Here is an 18,630-nt window from a genome sequence, read left to right on the forward strand (position 1 = left end):
CTTTTCTCCACTTTGTCTGCTCACGTGATGACGATGCCAGCTGGTCTCAAAGACAGACGTATATCGGAAAATCGACGCTGTTTTGGACGCAGCAACCACGGACCATAAATGCTGGGAAGAACCGCCAGTCTGTTCCGATCTGTGATTGTGTCTGCTTCGTCTGCACATCCACCAGCGCCTCGCCCTGCTTTGATTCCGGCGTCACCACACTTTTCCGTCACCGTTCTCCCCCACCGCCGATTCTTCTCGGCGTCCTGTCCGACCATGGCTCCGCCCAAGTCTGCCCTAGAGTTTATTGACTTTGTCAATGAGTCGCCGTCGCGTAAGTAGCATGCGGGCCGTGCAGAGCGAGTGAGGGCTAACGGGTGGGCAGCCTACCATGCGGTTGCGTCAGCGGTGGCGCGGCTCGAAAAGGCCGGATTTGTGCACATCAAGGAGCGGGACGACTGGTCGACCCAGCTGCAGCCGGGCGGCAAGTACTATCTGACGCGCAACAGCTCGTCGGTGGTGGCGTTTGCGATTGGGGCCAAGTGGCAGCCGGGCAACCCGGTGGCGATGATCGGGGCGCACACGGACTCGCCATGTCTGCGGCTGAAGCCGGTGAGCCGCAAGACGAGCGTCGGCTTCCTGCAGGTGGGCGTGGAGACGTACGGCGGGGGCATCTGGCACAGCTGGTTTGACCGTGACCTGAGTGTGGCCGGGCGTGTGCTGGTCCGGACGGGCGACGGGACGATCGTGCCGAAGCTGGTCAAGATCGAGCGGCCGATCCTGCGGATTCCGACACTGGCCATCCACCTGGATCGGTCGTCTGAGTTCAACCCGAACAAGGAGACGGAGCTGTTTCCGATTGCCGGGCTCGTCTCGGCCGAGCTGAACAAGACGGCCACGCCTGAGGGCTCCGAGGACGGTCATGAGGCCGCAGAGGCGCCCGAGCCGCTGCAGCCCATGACGGAGCGCCACCACCCGGTGCTGATCGACGTGGTGGCACGCGAGGCCGGTGTGGCGCCCGGCCAAGTGGCCGACTTTGAGCTCGTGCTGTACGACACGCAAAAGTCCTGCCTCGGCGGCCTGCACGACGAGTTTGTCTTCTCGGCCCGGCTCGACAACCTGGGCATGACGTACTGCAGCCTGATGGGCCTGATCGGGTCGGTGGCTGCGCCCGACAGCCTCGCGGACGAGCCGGCCATCCGGCTGATCAGCTGCTTCGACCACGAAGAGATCGGCTCGCTGTCGGCCCAGGGCGCCAACTCGAACCTGCTGCCGGCCGTGCTGCGCCGTCTGTCGGTGGTGCCGAGCGCAGAGGCAGCGGATGGCAGCAACAGCGGCGCCGTGACGGCCTCGTCGACGGCCTTTGAACAGACCTGCTCGACGTCCTTCCTCGTGTCGGCCGATATGGCGCACTCGGTGCATCCCAACTACGCGGCCAAGTACGAGAGCAGCCACCACCCGGTCATCAACAAGGGCACCGTGATCAAGATCAACGCCAACCAGCGCTATGTCACCAACTCGCCCGGCATCGTGCTGCTGCAGGAGACCGCCCGGCTGGCCGGCGTCCCGCTGCAGCTCTTTGTCGTCCGCAACGACTCGTCCTGCGGCAGCACCATCGGACCCATGCTCTCGGCCAAGCTTGGCGTGCGCACGCTCGACCTGGGCAACCCGCAGCTCAGCATGCACAGCATCCGCGAGACCGGCGGGGCCTACGATGTCGAGCACAGCATCAAGCTCTTCACCGCCTTCTTCGGCAGCTACTCCCGTCTGGAGGCCAAGATCCTCGTGGACTAGCCGGTCGACGTATTGGTTGTTGTTTATGTATTAGTCATCCATAAATGACACATGTTTGCTTATTAAGCCACGGCTAGTCATTACAAGTGTTGTCTTTTCCGATGTTGGACTTTGTCGATCGTCAACCTGCTTCGCCACGTCTTCGTCTTCTCGTAGCGCCAACCGCGTAGAGATTCCTTCATATGAGCAAAAAGCTTAGGACATCTGTTCGAATACAGAAAGAGATTTCTGGTCGTTGGAATCCGAACCTATCTCCATGTATGCCATGCTGTCAGCACCTGGACGATCATGGGTGCAGCACTGACGAAGACACAACACCGCTCCAGGACTGCCGTGGCCTATAAGTATCCCCCTTCTCCTCTCCATTCCCTTCCAACGCAGTTCTCTTTCCATTCATCTGCACTTTCTTCACTTTCTTTCCTGATTTCCTACCTGCGAAAATTTGAAGCTCCACTACCTTGCCTCAAGAAAACAAACACCCAAGAACAAAGACTAGAACAGGCATTGACAATGTGTCAGTCCGTCACCTACAAGTACCAGTGTGGACACAAGGTGACCACGTTGTTTCGGTGCAGCCAAGGCAGGAAAATCACAAAACTTGCTCCAGGGGCCAGTGCCGGCTTCGACCCGCGGGCTGGCACAACCCTGTCCTTCAGCCGGGCTGTCCGGGCTTTGCGGCCAAGGAGCACGCATAAAGGGAAAAAGAACTCCGGAGCGCCGGTGCCTTGTAAGAGATTTGAGAGCAGCATCGACGAAGTCTGCCCCGATTGTGAGAAGGAGAAGGAGAACAGCGGAAGAAGCGATGAGCAGCTGATTGACTTTTTCAACAACACCGGACCCGGCCTTTCTCGCAACCAGGGTCTCCATGACCTTTCCTTGAATGACAACAGCGCGATGCACAATTCCGAATTCGAGCAATCCGGGCTCGGCGCCGCCTTTGCCGAGACACATGCAGAGATGCTCGATGCCGAGCTCGCTCAAATGTTGACGGGCAACACAGGCATACAGAACATTACGGGACCGATGCAGCCCCTATATGCAGCAGCATTTCGGTTTTGAACCAATCAGCCTAGCGAGAAATCTCGCCACGCCATCAGCCGTACATGACAAAAAGGCATGGAAGTTGAAGTTGGCTACAGATAGAAGAACGACCTAGAACGACCATAGAAGGAGGTCCAGTTTGAAGATTTGGTATTAGTCATCTGGAACTGACGAGATGAGTAATCTGTGTTTCGACCCAGGCTGATGTCTGCATGTATTTTGTAGTTTCGTAAACAAACAATGAACTAGAAAACAAGAACGCCAACATCTGTCCGCTCCTATGTGTCGTTTTGTCGGCCCCTGCCTGCGGCTGCCCTCCTCTGCTCTGCCATCTGACCGGCCCGCTCCAGGACGAGGCCCAGGTCCACGTGCACGCGCAATCCCTCTGTGACGATCGTATGGAAGACGGCCCGCAGCTCGGCGGGCGTCATGGCCGCGCCGGCCGTGGCTGCGGACGTGGCGACGAGTGCGGTAGCGGGTCCAAACGCCTGCAGCAGCACGTCCTTGGCCCCGGGACAGGGCCCCGGACTGCGCGGTAAAAGACGTCTTTGGCCCGGGCCACCACCTTGCGGTCGAGCCGGCCGCGGCTGCGACGTGCCGTGAGCGCTGCCACAGCCGTCACGTGCACATATGCCTGCCAGAGGGCTGCGCTGTCCTGGCAGGCCGTCGGGGTGCCGTCAGGGGGGACCAGCGCCTGCGCAAAGGCTGTCTGCACAGCGTGGGCATCACCACGGCCGCCGGACGTGCCGCCTGCGAAGCGAACGGCAAACGCCCGGCTGCTGGGACAGTCGTGCGCGCGCGTCAGCACGACGGTGTCGAGGATCTGTCGCACCGGATCGTCGGGCCGCAACCGTGACAGCCCCGAGGCCGAGGCTGGATCGATCCAGGCAAACAGCCGCAGGAAGAGGCCGTTGCGCGGAAACAGCTCGACAAAGCGGCGCAGCGGCGCCTGCAGCTCGGCTGGCCGGTATGGTCTGAGCGTGGTCAGCAGGGCAGGAAATAGAAAGGAATGAAAGGAAAAGGAATGGTTTGTCTTTCGTACCCGTGACTCGCGTGGAAATACAGGACGCGGGACGTCCACTGCAAGAGGCGCTCGTGAGCGGCCGTCTGGCCGTGGCCACGGGCCAGCATCTCGTCGGAAAAGGCGGCAGAGGCCGTCAGCGCGGCAGCCAGGTTTCCCTGGCGAGACGTCGACCGGGCTGCCGTAGGCCTGTCTTCGGTGGCGCAGAGAAACTCGAGCAGCACAGACGACTCGGCAAACAGTGTAGCCCGGTCGATGTGACCCATAGAGAGCCCGTAGTCCATTTCTGTGTGCATGGCACGGCGAGCCCGGAGCAGCTGAGACGGGGAAATGGGGATGTCGTTGTCGTCGGAAGCCTCGACAGCGTCTGTTGGCAAAAGACGGCGCACGGCTGCATTCTTGTGTCCGGCTTCGAGCTCCATCCAGGCCCACGTCTGCCGTAGTGTCATCTCAGCCTCCACGTCCGGAGGGCTTGCTGCGGCCGAGGCTGCCACGGCCGGCGACAGCACGGAGCGGGCGACATCGCCATGACCGCGCGACAGTTCTGCCAGGGCGTACGCGTTGTACAGCGCCGTGTTTGTGCGGTACTGCTTGAGAAGCGCCCGTGCGGCCTTTTTCACGTGATCTGGCTGCACGGCTGCATCGACCGCTAGGCTGTAAGCGGCCAAGTTCTCGACGCCAAACGAGCGCACCAGCTGTCGCAGCGTGTTGGCCACCCATCGTGGCGGCACGGGGGCTCTGTTGTCGCCATCGGGCTGCCGCAGCCAGTCGGGCAGGTAGCAGAACCATTCTGGCTGTGCGAAGAGCAGCTCGGCCGACACGGCGACACGGCTGCCGTCACAGGCAAGATCTGGTGGCCTGCGGCCGCCGACGTCTGTCAGCAGATCGGCATCCGGTCTGTCCGATCCCAGATACACAATGGCCAGGAACGGGTCGTTGCGCGCGGCCTCGATCCAGCTGCTCGTCGCAAAGGCCGGCGGCAGTTGGCAGAAGACCAGGAAGGCGTCGACTAGCAGCGGCTGCAGGGACTGTGTGAGCCTCAGCGGCACGGTAAATAGCAGGCTCTCCATGTCCGCAAACACGATGGTCCGGAACACGTCGTCGTAGCCGTCGTCATCGACGTCGTCGGTCAGCCGCGCCGGCAGCCTTGAGAGCGCCGCCCGCTGCCTCTCGACCGTCACCCACGCCTTGTAGACTGACAGCTGCTCTTCCGCGTCTTCACCGTCGACAATCCTGTCCAGATCGATGGTCGGCAGCACCTGCAACTGCACCTGTCCATCACCGTCTGGCAATAGACTGTCGACGTCCTTGCCGGCTGTCACGTCGGCTGCAAAGCATCGCCAGCCCTGGGCACCGTCCTCGCCGATCCGTCGCACCTCGCTGTCCCAAAAGGCCCCGAGACCTGTGTCGGCAGTTGTCTCGGATGGCCGCGCAAACGTGCTCTCTAGCAGCGCCTGCCACGCGGCTGTGGCCAGATTGCTGAAGCCGGCGTCGTAGAGGAAGCGTGTCGCCCGCAAAAACACATACACCATCTGTCCGTAGATCTCGACCAGTTGCGTATCCATGCTGTTCTTTTCGTCTGCTGCCGCTACTGCCTTTGCTTCATCCTCCATATGCCGCAGACGGGCCTCGAGAAAGGCCCGTAGCCCATCCACGGTGAAGCTCGACAGGCTGGTCATCTCAAAGTCGAGACGTGCCCTCCACAGCGCAAATCCGAGGGCGCCACCTGGACTGTCGGCCGCGAGGTCCTGCCATCGCTGGGCCAGCTGTTTCGGCGTGTCCATCTTGGCCCTCTCGCGCATCGCTGCCAGCTGCAGGCGCTCCCGGTCTACCACCGCCGTCGTGCCTTTCAGGGCTGATTCCAGCATCGACAGCTTAACCTTGGCCACGCCCGCTATCTCGTCCTGTGACGGCGCCCTGCGACTGCCTCCTAGCGCGAGATCCGAGTTGCCCAGCAGACGACGCTGCTGGTCCTGCAGATCGACGAGCTCTAGCCACGCGTCCACGTCGCCGGGCTGCTCTTTGACCCGTCGCGAGAGCTCGACCATCTGATGCTTCAGCTGCTCGGATGCCGCGTCGCTCGCCACAAAATCGTCATCGCCATCGTCGACATCGTCGTCGTCCTCTTCGTCCATGTCCGAGGATGACGATGACGTCGAGTCTGACAACTGGCCGGAATCGCTGTCGTTGTCGGTGCTGCCAGAGCTGCGCTTCCGCTTGCGTGAAGCACGCAGGGGAACAAAGTCGGATCCAAAGCTGCCGACATCAGCGCTGCCTCCTGCTGGCGGCCGTGGCGCCTTGGCCGCACTGGCTGCCATAGCCCGGACCAGCAGCGGGTGGCTCTTGTCGCGAAGAATGGGCACGCCGCCATCCGTTGGCGGCGCCACAAAGAAGAACTCCTGTGCACCTTCGTGGCTGAACCGGAACCGGCTCTCTGCGCCGAGAACAGAGCGTCCCTCGCGGAACCGAGAGTAGACGGGGACTCGTCTGCGGTCGTTGGCACCAAATTGCCAGATCAGCGGGTCGCCGCGCGTATCGGCCGTGAAGAGCGTGCTGTCTGCATCTCTGCTGCTCTCTCCTTTGGCTCGGCCTTCATGGCCCTCGGGGCGACTATGCCGAGTCTCGCGGCCTCTCTCTCGTCGGCCACTACTGCTCTTCTCCTTGCGGTCCTCCCGATGACTGGGACGCCGTCCCGGAAAGTCTCGCTCATCACGCGATCTGTGGTGGTGACGGTGATGGTGATGGTGGTGCCGGTCCTCGCGTCTAGACTGAGACCGCCGCCGCTCCCTCTCATCATCGCGGGCTTCGGCCGAAGCCACAAACGAAGGCACCGTCCGGCCGCCCCTCTCCGCATGCCTGGATGAGGCCATGATGCTTGGTCGGTCACAGCTCCGATGAAGCTGGATGGAAAAGGAAAGGCGCCAAAGTCAGTATCCCGTGACACAGTATCAAAGTAATAGTTATACGCACTGTGCCATCCATGTTTCATGTCTCGCAGATGCGGCGCCTTGGCACAGACACGCCAACGCATATGCAGTTTCCCAAGCTGACTTTTCACGACCGCAAAGGCTGCCTCGTCTTCGGGCGGCATCATAGTGTTCCTGCGAGAACAGCTCTTCATTGGTTCGGCGACCGTTCAGGTGCTCAAGCACGACTTCCCATCTATCCAAACACGTGTTAGCCCGTCCGTTTCAGCGGGTCTGCTGATGCGACCCCACTCCGAGCAGAAAGCAGGCAGGAGCGTTAGTTTTGTATTATTAAAGGAGTCTTATGTCTTGCCGTACATAGGAGCTGACCCTTGTTCCTGCCGACTTCGTACGTAGCATCAGCGCATCTTGTCTGTTTTTCTTGCTAAACCATCCCCACGAGCCTTTCTCTTCCCGTCGCTCTCTTTTCCGGGCGCTGTCCGTTCTGTGTTTCTTGCTCTCTGCTGCTTATTTGCTCTTTCTCCGCCCGTTGTCGATCCTAGACATTTCAGCCGTCACCCACCCGCACAACCGAAAATCAAGGACACGATTGAGATCCTTTCAGACTGGAGATAAGCTCGCGAGACGGGGGAACCTGTCACTGGAATGTGCCAAGGGGCCTGTCTGCATGAACCATTCTCACGTGGCTGCCCCCCTTCTTGCTCCTCCAGCCGCTCGGCTCATTTCGAGTACTCCGTACAAAGTGCTTCTGTCACCGCCCGGATTCCACAACAGCACACCCAGCCGCCATGGCCAATACGAGTGACTCCACCACGCCTGGCGGCTCCGGTCTGCGTCTGCCGTCTACGCCGCCGTCGCCGACCCTGTCACGACGCTATCTGGCCAGCCGGCGCGGCTCCTGGGTGGAAGATGCTCCGGATGAGCGCACATCGCTTCTGCAGGGCGTCCGATCTCGGCCATATACGCATGGCAGTGCCCGGCGTCCCTTCATCGTCCAATCTCAGAGCTTTGGCGGCAGCATCAACTCGCGTCACCACAGTCGGACTGGCTCGTGGGGCCAGCGTCTCGCACACGCGCTCACAGACCGGCAGGACTCGTCCATGGTCGAGTCCAAGGCGTCGCTCGCGTCTGACGAGCGCGTGTGGTACGACCAGTTCACGTCGACCGACTGGGTCCACGACAGTATCGCCGACGCGCACCGTGTCAAGGCGCTGCGCAGCCGCAAGGATTTCTGGGGACGCGTCTACGTCCTGTTCGACGGCGTGCAGGGCTGGCTGCTCTCGGCCCTGGTCGGCTTTCTCGTGGCCGTCATGGCCTACACCATTGACGTGACCGAGGCCGTCATCTTTGACTACAAGTACGGATACTGCACTTCCGCGTGGTATTACACTGAAAAGGTGCGTCATTGATGCCTGTTGTGCGAGCGTCTGTGCGTATGCTGATATGCTGACTGCTTTGGCTGCAGCAATGCTGTCCCCATGGCGCATGCACAAATTGGCGTGAATGGGGCGAGGTCATGCGCAGCAGCGGCGTCGTCGAGAAATGGGCCGAGTACGGCGCGTACATCTGCGGCGCCATCATCCTGGCCTCGGCCTCGTGCTTGCTAACCCTCACCACCAAGACGGTTGTGTCACCTTCGTACCGGCTGTCCACGCTGGACGAGAACCTGGCTGCCGAGCCTGTTCCCATGACCGAGGACGACCATAGTGCAGATGGCGAGGCCACTGTCGTGATTGGCAGCTCTGGCGGCATCGACGACGCTCCGGCTCCGGTCAACAAGCCTGCCCGGGCTCCCCCCACGGTGTACTACACGGCTGCTGGCAGCGGTGTGGCCGAGGTGCGGGTCATTCTCAGCGGCTTCGTGCTCCATGGCTTCCTCGGCTTCCAGACACTTGTGGTCAAGTCTCTCGGCCTCGTGCTCAGTGTGGCCTCAGGCCTCAGTCTGGGCAAGGAGGGACCCTATGTGCATATTGCCACCTGTGTCGGCAACATTGCCTGTCGACTCTTCTCCAAGTACGACCAGAACGACGCCAAGCGCCGGGAGATCCTGTCGGCAGCGGCTGCCTCGGGCGTGGCCGTAGCGTTTGGCGCTCCGCTGGGCGGCGTCCTGTTCTGTCTCGAGGAGGTGGCCTACTTCTTTCCGGCCAAGACGCTCTTCCGCACCTTCTTCTGCTGCATCACGGCGGCCCTGACGCTCAAGTTCCTAAACCCCTACGGCACGCACAAGATTGTCATCTTCCAGGTCGACTACGACATGGACTGGGAGTACTTTGAGCTGGTCAGCTTTGTGGCTGTCGGCATTCTGGGCGGCGTCACCGGCGCGGTCTTCATCAAGGCGTCACGCCTGTGGGCCAAGCTATTCCGCGGCATCCCGCTCATCAAGACCCATCCGCTGCTCGAGGTCGTTTTGGTGGCGCTGGTGACGGGCATCGTCAGCTACTGGAACGTGCTGACGAAGCTGTCCGTGACGAAGCTGCTCTACAACCTCGCAGCGCCGTGCGACGTCACCGACAACAACCTGGACGACCTCAGCATCTGCCCGTCGGAGAAGGACGACATCCCGCCCATCTTGATGAAGCTCTTTGGGGCCTTTTTGATTAAGGGAATCCTGACGATCATCACGTTTGGAATTGTACGTCATGCGTCTTGCGTCCTGTGATTGTCGGTCACCTGTGCTTGATTTGCTAACAGCCGGTAGAAAGTCCCCGCCGGCATTTACGTGCCGTCCATGGTTGTGGGAGGCCTCATGGGCCGCCTGGTCGGTCACGTGGTTCAATGGGTTGTGCTGCAGACGCCAACATGGGCGGTCTGGAGCAGCTGTGCGGCTGCAGGCGGGACGGGCTGCATCCAGCCGGGCGTGTACGGACTGGTCGCGGCCGGGGCGACCATGTGTGGCGTCACCCGGCTATCGGTGACGCTGGCTGTCATCCTATTTGAGATTACGGGTAGCCTGGATTACGTCCTGCCGTTCTCGCTGGCCATTCTGGTAGCCAAGTGGACGGCCGACGCGATCGAGCCGCTGTCGATCTACGATCTGCTGACCGAGATGAACTCGTACCCCTTCCTCAACAACAAGCACAAGCCCATCTTTACGTCGGACCTGGCCGACATTGTGCCGCGTGTGCGCCGCGAGCGTATTATTGATATCTCGTCGTCGCCGCTGGTGCGGGCCACCGTGCTCCGTCAGAAGCTCGAGATTGTGCACCGGGCCGGCGAGATGGACGGTGGACTGCCCATTGTGCGACACGGCATTCTCGTCGGCCTGATTCCCGCACCCGACCTGGAGTTTGCCCTGGACAACCTGCGGGACGAGGCGACTAGCCTGTGCTTGATGGCTCATGTGCCGAGCATCGACGACTCGGACGATGGAGAGACGGTTGTGGATCCGACCGACTTCACGCCCTACATCGACCGGGTAAGAAGGACATCTGCTTTTCGCTTTACACTGCTCGCAGGCTAACCGATGTTTACTAGGCCCCTGTTGCGTTGGACATCAGGTCACCCATGGACCTGGTCTACCAGTGCTTTGCCAAGCTGGGGCTCCGGTACATCTGCGTCCTCCGAGACGGCCAATATGCCGGCATGGTAAGTGTCCTGCCTGCCCAACTGCTAGTCTTTATTTGTACATGCTGACATGAACAAGGCCCATAAGAAGACGTTTGTGCGATATGTCCGTGATCTGGAAAATCACGAGGGGCACATGTGAATGCATAGTGGACAGCTCAGCGACATGTCGCATGCTTTTTTGTATAAATTGTGAATTTCATGGGCATCTAGGGAGTTTGCATATTATTTTGCATACGAGGAAGTAAGATACATAGCAGGCATAGAGCCTTGAATGGGATTGGGGTCTATAGCCATATGGTTTATAGCATATAATTGTGACTGAGTAATTTATCCGCTAAAATGAATAGCATAACATAATGACATGTTCCTGGGACCCAGTTGGTTGCAGTGGGATTGCACCACTTGGCCCACCTACCTTCGCTAGCCTGAGCGGTCAAAATTAAACAATGCCTCGTTCCGTCCGAGAATCTCTTACGAGGGCCAAGCACCCTAGCAAGCGCTAGATGCGGTTTCAGAAGCGCTGTGAACCCCGGAAATGTCTTTCCCTGCTATTGGAAATTATGCGGGTTTGGCATAATGGTGGGAAATCACAGTGCTGTAGTCAGCTGATGGCCCCTCAATCTCCACAAGGCAGGCGCTAATATATTTTTGGCGATTCTTATCTAACGACCAAGGAAAAAAGACGGATGGGTGGAGGAGGGCAACCACACCGACACGAACACACAAACATCCACTCATATTAGCCAAGAACGACAGCTCAAGCAGCGGCATTCTTCTGGTCCCATATGCGATACGCTGCCCTACTTGTCCTGGGATTGCCACGTCATGGACAGGTTACGACCACGACAGACGCTCCAGCTTGCCTATCGTTGATCACGGATCCGAAATACGAAAGCATACGACCGAGAGAGAGAAAGAGAGAGAGGAGGGGTAACCAAGCGACAAAACAGCGCTATGACGGCTAGCCGTGGCTTGATGCTGTACGCCTCGGCCGCCGTGGTCGGGCTGCTGGGCCTCGGCCATCCTGGGCCGGCAAAGGCATCGGATCCGGCCGTGATGCAGCCGTCGGTGGTGCTGGAGGCGGCAGCGGTGACGGCGACAGCGACGATGACGATGATGAAGCCGGCATCGGCATATTGGTCGGCAGCCGCCACCGGCAGTCCGTCCCCGGCTGCCATGGGGGGTCCGGAGACGTGCCAGTTCAAGACGATCAACTACATCACCCACACGCTGCCGCAGCAGTGTCTCCGGACGGCGTGGTCGAGTGCCAATGCCACGTCAGCAGCGGCCATGAGCGACCGTGCCGTTCCGACGGTCGTGGTGACGACATCCGTCCCGGCCACAGAGACCACGACGTCAGCCGCGACCGCAACGATAGCAACAGCACAGCAGGAAGCAAAGGAGAGCACGACAGCAGGCGAGAGCGGAGTGAAGACAAGAATGGGCGGCCACAACGACGACGACGACGACGATGACGACGGGCAAGACCTGGCGACCGGAACGTTCATGTCGTTTGAGCAGTGGAGGGTGCTGCAGCTGCAAAAGGCAGGCCAAGACCCGGCCGATCTGCAGGCACGGCGGCGGCAGCACGGCCGAGGAGGGTCGGGCGGCGGTGGTGGCAGCAGCCATGCGGACATTGACAGCATCGGGGACGACGGAGAGATCTCGCTAGACTTTGACGTGCTCAACGAGAAGGTGACGGAGATGGCAGACTCTGCGGCGGCCGAGGCGCCCGGACGTGAACGACAGCACCAGGCGGACGGCCATGGGATGACGTCTGGGTCGGGCAGCAGCAGCAGCAGCAGCAGCAGTGGTAGCAGCGACGGATCGCGGCTATCGGCAGACGAGGCGGCAGCAGCGGCGGCGGCACACAACTACCGCAGCAAGGATGCCGGCAAGACAGGCAAAGAGCGGTTCTCGTTCGCGTCGTTTGACGCCGGAGCGACGGTGCTGAAGACGAGCAAGGGGGCCAAGAATGCCAAGTCGATCCTGGTGGAGAACAAGGACTCGTACATGCTGCTGGAGTGCAATGCGGCGGACAAGAGCGTGATCGTGGAGCTGAGCGACGACATCCTCGTCGACACGGTCGTGCTGGCCAACTTTGAGTTTTTCAGCAGCATGGTGCGGCGGTTCCGCGTCAGCGTCAGCGACCGCTACCCAGCCAAGGCCGACCGCTGGCGCACGCTGGGCGAGTACGAGGCCCGCAACCTGCGCGGCATCCAGCCGTTCCTGATCGAGAACCCGCAGATCTGGGCCCGCTACATCCGCATCGACTTCCTCTCTCACTACGGCAACGAGTACTACTGCCCCATCTCGCTGCTGCGCGTGCACGGCACCCGCATGTTGGACTCGTGGAAGGAGATTGAGAACGGGCACGACGAGGACGAGGACGAGGACGACTTCGCCAAGGACAGTCCCAAGGAGCAGAGGGGGCACAGAGAGCAACCAGCAGAGCAGCAGGAACAGCAGCACAAGCAACACGAGAAACAGCAGGAGAAGCAGCAACACAGGCAACACGAGCAACAAAAGTCATGTGACTTTGCTGTCAGCAACAAGCCCAACGGGACCGGCTGCACGTCCTGGCGTCCCATCGCCTTGCACGAGCAGCTGTTCGCCTTCCCGACGTGTCCCAAGCCGTCTCCCCCCGGAGCCAACAACGGGTCGCTCTCGCAGGCCGAGACGGCAGCAGCAGCCGTTTCCGGCGGCAAGACAGCCTCAGCCTCCACCACGGCTGCCGGCGCCGCGGCCGAGAATCCGTCCTCGTCCTACCACTCGCCATCTTCCGCCCACACACCCACACACACCGAGGCACAGCTGGCGCGAGCGCCCCGATCGACACTGTCCGACGACAGCGGCACCAACGAGTCTCTGGCGTGGGCAGCCTCCATCCCGAACCCAAACCAGCACGTGTCCTGGTCCATATCGTCGCAGCTGTCGACACCTGGCGACACACCCATCTCGGCAGGCGCGTCCACCAATCAGCCGTCGGTGTTGAGTGGGTCGGTCACGACAGCCGTTACCACCGGCATCCATGCCGATGCTAAGCCCAACTTTGGATCTGGCTCTGGGGCAGGCGCACCGCTGCCTGGAGGCTCGCCGACGGTGCAGGAGAGCTTCTTCAAGTCAGTCACGAAGCGGCTGCAGCTGCTCGAGTCCAACACATCGTTGTCACTGCAGTACATTGAGGACCAGTCGCGCTTCCTGCAAGAGACGCTGCGCAAGATGGAGCGCAAGCAGATCACGCGGGTGGACGGCTTCCTCTACACGCTCAACCGGACCGTCCTCTCGGAGCTGAGCCAGATGCGTCAGCAGTACGACCAGATCTGGCAGTCGACCGTGCTGGCCCTCGAGACCCAGCGCGAACAGAACCAACGCGAGACCGTGGCGCTGAGCGACCGCCTCAACGTGCTGGCCGACGAGGTCGTCTTCCAGAAGCGCATGGCCATCCTGCAGTCCGTCCTGCTGCTCTGCTGTCTGGCCCTGGTCATCTTCTCGCGCGGCCTGGCCGCCGTCGCCGGCATTCCGGCCATCGCCGGCAGCAACCCGCTCTTCGACCAGAACCTCTTTCCTGCTCGCACCACCTCTTCTTCCGGCGTTCGTCCGCCACCGCAGCCCGAGTCCGCACCGACGTCACCACCCTACTCCGTCGGCCTGCGCCGGAACCTGCGCTATTTCCGCGACAGCCTGCGCAGCCCCGGCCTCTACTCCGCCTACAGCTCCGCCTATCTCTCCGGTGCCAACTCCCCCGCCTCTTCCCCGCCGCCTCCACCGCCCGGAGCCGCTCGCACTGTTGGTCCCGTCACCGCGTCCAGACTGCCTGCAAACACCGACAAGATCCTGCCGCTCACCCCGACCACCCCTACTTCGCCCGTCTCCATGACCATGCCCTCCCCTGAGCCTGAGCCCGACTGCCACCCGCCAGACAACCTCCCGGCTGCTTCTGCCGTCTCACTCCTTGACCTCGCCGCGGAGACTGCCACAACACACACGCAAATCTACGACGGCCAGCAAGGCAGCCGCTCGGTCGCTACCCCGACTCGACCCGGCAGCAACACCGGCCGACTAGACACAGAAGCTGGTCTTCTCACACCTCCACGAATGACCTCGCAGAACGACGACTCTGTCCGGGTAGGCAGCGCTGAAACAGACAGCCAGACTGCTGGGCGAAGGCTATCGCCGTCTTTGCTAGAAAGCTAGCGCACGTGCAGCTTGTGAGAGTATATGACAGCTTATGTAATTAATGGATAATGATGTATATGACTACTCCTGCTACGACACCGGACACAATCTGGTAAACGTATTCTTGCCTGACTTGCTGAAAACTGGCAGCTTCACCCCACACCGACCAGTATACCACGAAAAAAGATGCTGCTAAGCGTAACTAGATACACTTTGATTTGGCCTTGGGTCTCCATCCAGTATTACTGCCCTCCGTCCGCCTGGTTACTACTACACAAGACGCAAAGCCCTTCAGTTGCATACATGGCCTGGCCCAACCCCTCTTCTTGTCACTCTGAAAAGACACATGTGAAACGTAAATGGGAAAACAAAACAGGAGAAACAATGAAAAAGACGGATAATGAGAGCCGGGATGGGTTCGTCTCGCGCTCTTGCATCGCAGTTCAAGGAGTCTTCAAAGGCAATGTCTCTGTCCACGGTCTCCAAACTCGCAACACTGAAGCCGGACTGCTGAGACACCATCGCCCCAGAATTACAGTCGTCGTGCCCTGAAAATATCCCTCAGAGGTCGAACGGAACATACAAACAGTCAAACAATCAAACAATCAAACAATCAAACAATCAAACCAATCAAACAATCAAAACAATCAAAACAATCAAAACAATCAAACAATCAAACAATCAAACATGCAAGCAGGTGGATCAGGTGGAACAAGACGCGATACAGAACTATCTTCGAACACTTCACGGTCGCTTGAAATGGCCGTAATCCAATGAGCAAAAGTGTGCCGATCAGTGCGGCATATACATCCGCTGAAGCGTCGCCTCATAGTCATACTCCTCGAGAGCTGCCATTCTGGTTCCCCGGTCGTACTGAGAACGCCGCCGGCGTTGCTCGTCGCGATAGTACTGACTGAGATGTGGCGTAAAGAGGCCTGGGCAGTCAGCATTGTATGCGTGCTTTATGTCCGGAAAAACCAAGCCCCTGTTATGCAACTCACCAACGTGCTCTGCATTTTCACAGCTTCGCTTCATCTTGGATGGATTGTCTGGCCCAGGAAATTCTTCCTCTTGGCCGGCCATGTCGGGGTTCGTCCCATTAACTGTGTAGTACAGCTTTTCAAGTCAGATATTAGTCTTCGGTATAGTACTAAGGAGCGACAAGTGGGCAGCATACTTTAGGACGGTAGTGAGGAGCCTCAAGCATGACCGAGCTGTTCCGAAACTTCTGCACCAGGCAGTCTCTACCTTGAATCGCTAATGGCGCCGTCAGCATCATGGTAACACCGCATAAAAGTAGAGCAACACATACTAGCATAAGAAATCTCGGCAACCTTGTCGCTGCGAAAACAGTTCCTAGTAGATGTGAGCAGCCTGCACCAAGAAAGCAAGTGAGCGGGGAACAAACCATCTTTGATTGTCGCGCGCTTTGGCAAACTATCGTTGTTTTTTTAGCAACTTGAGATCACAAACTGTGCAGGGAGGTTCTCGAGTCCATAGACAACATACGTCGATAATATCCAAAGGCTGCATTGTAAGATGTTAGCAAAGTCGTACATCAAGTCTGAAAGACCAGAGGCTCTAGCAACTCACGTCTGCAAAATTGATGAAAGCGTATCCCACACTTCAGTGACATTAGCATACACATCATTGCAAGTTTTACTGGATCTGCCTCAAGGTAAAACTCACTTGCAGTCATTGGCAAAATCAATTCGCAAATACATAAAATCGTACTTGCCCCAGCTGGACTCGTCAACAATGGCCTTTAGCATCCGTTGATCAACCTTGTTGGGAATGTTGCGCAACATGATCTTCCTACATGTCAGAATCTCAATATGTCAGAGCTTTAAACGGAAAGGATAGATCTCCGCCTACAGTGGTGCGAACATCAACACCCTCCCGGATGCGGTTGATATCAACTTGGTTGTGATGACCATTTGGGTTGTAGTGCAGGTTCCTGTCTATGCGCAGCGCCCCACCACGACGATTGTTATAGCGACTAGCCACAGTCGAAGACCTGTCGTATCCATGATGTCCCATGATCGTGGAGACTGGAGCGCCAGGGGGAAAAACCAAAGGAGTTCCACCGGGCATTGGTGTCATATTGTGTCCATGCGGACCATATGGATCAAGAATAAGCGGCGTACCAGGTGTGTATGGGTTTCGAAGCACCATGGGAACCAGTGCCACTTGGGGAGGGCCGCCCATACCAGAAGCAGGGGGGGTTACCTGATGCCGAACAGGAAGAAGTCCATTGTTCCCTGGCTGTTGCGGTTTGTGAAACGATCCCATAGCTTGGGTTTGAAACCCCATATTCTCATCTGGAGGATAGCGCATGGGGGTCGGCATGGGCGTTGTAATTCCTTCGTTGAGTGGGACTGCCCGGCCAGCATGACCTTCTGCCTGGTAGAAATCGATACGAAGATGAAGTCCCTGCAAATGGTTAACTTTATCGCAAAAGTGTTGTATACAGCGAAAGGAAAACATACATCGACTGTGATTCCATTTAATTTTCCCGCTACATTGAGTGCAACGTTGATGTCCGAGTACTCGATGACGGCCTTCAAGGCCCCATCCTCAGAGCGGTGATGCTTCCGGAATGCAAAGAGGTCTCCCTCAGATCTAAGTAGCTTGAACACAACAGGCTCAACCTGGGGTAATCCCATAGGAGCATTGTGGAGGAGAACCGCAAGTAGATCCAGCTGTCCCTCGTGATTTGCAGCTATGTTTTCACCCGGTGCAATAATCTGCAAGGTTCAGTGAGCTTAGGAGAACATGCGATAGGGACAAAACGGGGTGTACCTGTGCAAAACTCGGAGGAGACATGAAGTTTGCAATCCATTCAGGACCACACAGATGGATATTGCGGTGGGTGACGCAAGCATCCCTGATGTTAGTGAACCGAATGTAGGCCTTAGAATTCTTGATGAAAATTTGCCTATGTCCCTGGCAAGGGGAACCAAGTGAAGCCAGTTTCTGGGGAGTTTTAGCGGACTTGTGACGAAGATGAGAAAATAAACCACATACCGCCAAATAGGCCTCAGCATCAGCGCTTGTCACAGACGTCGAGGCCGAAAGTTCAATGCAACGGGAGAGCATCAGTTCAGTGCTGAGGGCCGGGGATATGTTATCAGCGGCTTGATTACGCTCGTTGTCAAAATCATCCCCGGCACGAGATCGGTTGCTTTCGGACCCGTCCGACGGCTCGTCATAAAATGGACGAAATGACGATGCTGTGGCAGACAGCCGTTGGCCGTGCGTCTTCGTTTTTGAAGATGGCGTCACAAAAGGGTCTCTGTCAACGGGGATTCCCGTTGTGCGGAAGCCACCACCGCTTCCTTGAACCGTCGGGGAAAAGATGGAGTGCTGGCCATCAGATCCGTCACGGTCAGGGGTCTGGTTCGGCTTCGAAGCGGACTTTACCGAGTTGGATCCTGGCGAGTACCCGATCGTACGTGAGTTTGGTGTGCTTCCGATGTTGCCAACGTCGATGCCAACTCCCGTATACGAAGATGGTGACGTCTGCTGGAAGCCTTGGTCCCGGAACTGAGACATAGTTCAGGCAGCGATGCTAACAGAGAATTTCTTCCTACTTTTCCATTAGGATTCTGATGATAACGTGAGAATGATGCGCAAGCGACAACGTAGCGAGATGGAGGTAGGAAGGCGTGTAGGATCAAGCGGCGAGTTGAGTATTTGAGAATATAAGAAATAATATATAAGCAAATGAGGATCTGCTGGGACGCAGTGTAGGAAGAAGGGGTATCGCTGCGTTATTGGAAGTGATCGGGACGCGCGAAGAGAGCATCGAAAAACTGTGTCATGGATAGGAGAAAGCGGCATGGAAGCATAAAAATAAACAGTACAGCAGGGAGGCTGGAAAAGAAGGGCGCTTTAGAGGAGAAGCATAAAGCAAGAAAATAAGTTTTCAATGAATGAAAAATAAATAAACAGACAGTAAATAGAGCGCAACATGACTGTCTTACCTAGCACTTCTGTAAGATACTTGATTGAATGAGCAAACAAAAGGCAAAATATCCACGGAAGGAAGGTTCACGCCGCTCACGATGTTCTCTTGCAGAGAGGAAGGAGGATGGAATAAGTGGTGAGAAT

The 18,630-nt window shown here is 58.3% G+C and overlaps 6 protein-coding genes across 6 annotated transcripts; 4 read left to right on the forward strand and 2 right to left on the reverse strand.

Annotated features, from left to right (window-relative positions):
• Window positions 1-264: 264 nt before the first annotated feature.
• On the forward strand, window positions 265-1,782 carry CMQ_7351 (aspartyl aminopeptidase; the record flags this gene model as incomplete). The annotated part of the gene is made up of 2 exons (XM_014314356.1): window positions 265-322; window positions 374-1,782. 2 exons carry the CDS (start codon window positions 265-267, stop codon window positions 1,780-1,782), a joined length of 1,467 nt encoding a protein of 488 aa, XP_014169831.1.
• A 510-nt stretch (window positions 1,783-2,292) lies between these two features.
• On the forward strand, window positions 2,293-2,841 carry CMQ_7267 (uncharacterized protein; the record flags this gene model as incomplete). The annotated part of the gene is made up of 1 exon (XM_014314272.1): window positions 2,293-2,841. The coding sequence occupies one exon, from the start codon at window positions 2,293-2,295 to the stop codon at window positions 2,839-2,841; it is 549 nt and encodes a 182-aa protein (XP_014169747.1).
• Window positions 2,842-3,101: 260 nt separating this feature from the next.
• CMQ_7621 (duf1740 domain containing protein) lies at window positions 3,102-6,714 on the reverse strand (the record flags this gene model as incomplete). Its single annotated transcript, XM_014314626.1, has 3 exons — window positions 3,102-3,326; window positions 3,389-3,797; window positions 3,866-6,714. The coding sequence occupies 3 exons, from the start codon at window positions 6,712-6,714 to the stop codon at window positions 3,102-3,104; spliced, it is 3,483 nt and encodes a 1,160-aa protein (XP_014170101.1).
• An 845-nt stretch (window positions 6,715-7,559) lies between these two features.
• Window positions 7,560-10,477, forward strand: CMQ_7500 (voltage-gated chloride channel protein; the record flags this gene model as incomplete). The annotated part of the gene is made up of 5 exons (XM_014314505.1): window positions 7,560-8,168; window positions 8,237-9,403; window positions 9,470-10,186; window positions 10,246-10,356; window positions 10,415-10,477. 5 exons carry the CDS (start codon window positions 7,560-7,562, stop codon window positions 10,475-10,477), a joined length of 2,667 nt encoding a protein of 888 aa, XP_014169980.1.
• Window positions 10,478-11,292: 815 nt separating this feature from the next.
• CMQ_7440 (sad1 unc domain containing protein) lies at window positions 11,293-14,535 on the forward strand (the record flags this gene model as incomplete). The annotated part of the gene is made up of 2 exons (XM_014314445.1): window positions 11,293-12,076; window positions 12,989-14,535. 2 exons carry the CDS (start codon window positions 11,293-11,295, stop codon window positions 14,533-14,535), a joined length of 2,331 nt encoding a protein of 776 aa, XP_014169920.1.
• A 774-nt stretch (window positions 14,536-15,309) lies between these two features.
• CMQ_7573 (meiosis protein) lies at window positions 15,310-18,072 on the reverse strand (the record flags this gene model as incomplete). The annotated part of the gene is made up of 11 exons (XM_014314578.1): window positions 15,310-15,452; window positions 15,519-15,633; window positions 15,695-15,765; window positions 15,830-15,858; window positions 15,926-15,954; window positions 16,027-16,044; window positions 16,111-16,141; window positions 16,207-16,328; window positions 16,393-16,950; window positions 17,007-17,264; window positions 17,545-18,072. 11 exons carry the CDS (start codon window positions 18,070-18,072, stop codon window positions 15,310-15,312), a joined length of 1,902 nt encoding a protein of 633 aa, XP_014170053.1.
• Window positions 18,073-18,630: the final 558 nt, after the last annotated feature.

The sequence above is a fragment of the Grosmannia clavigera genome (genome assembly GCF_000143105.1).
Source record: "Grosmannia clavigera kw1407 unplaced genomic scaffold GCSC_173, whole genome shotgun sequence".
NCBI lineage: Eukaryota > Fungi > Ascomycota > Sordariomycetes > Ophiostomatales > Ophiostomataceae > Leptographium > Leptographium clavigerum.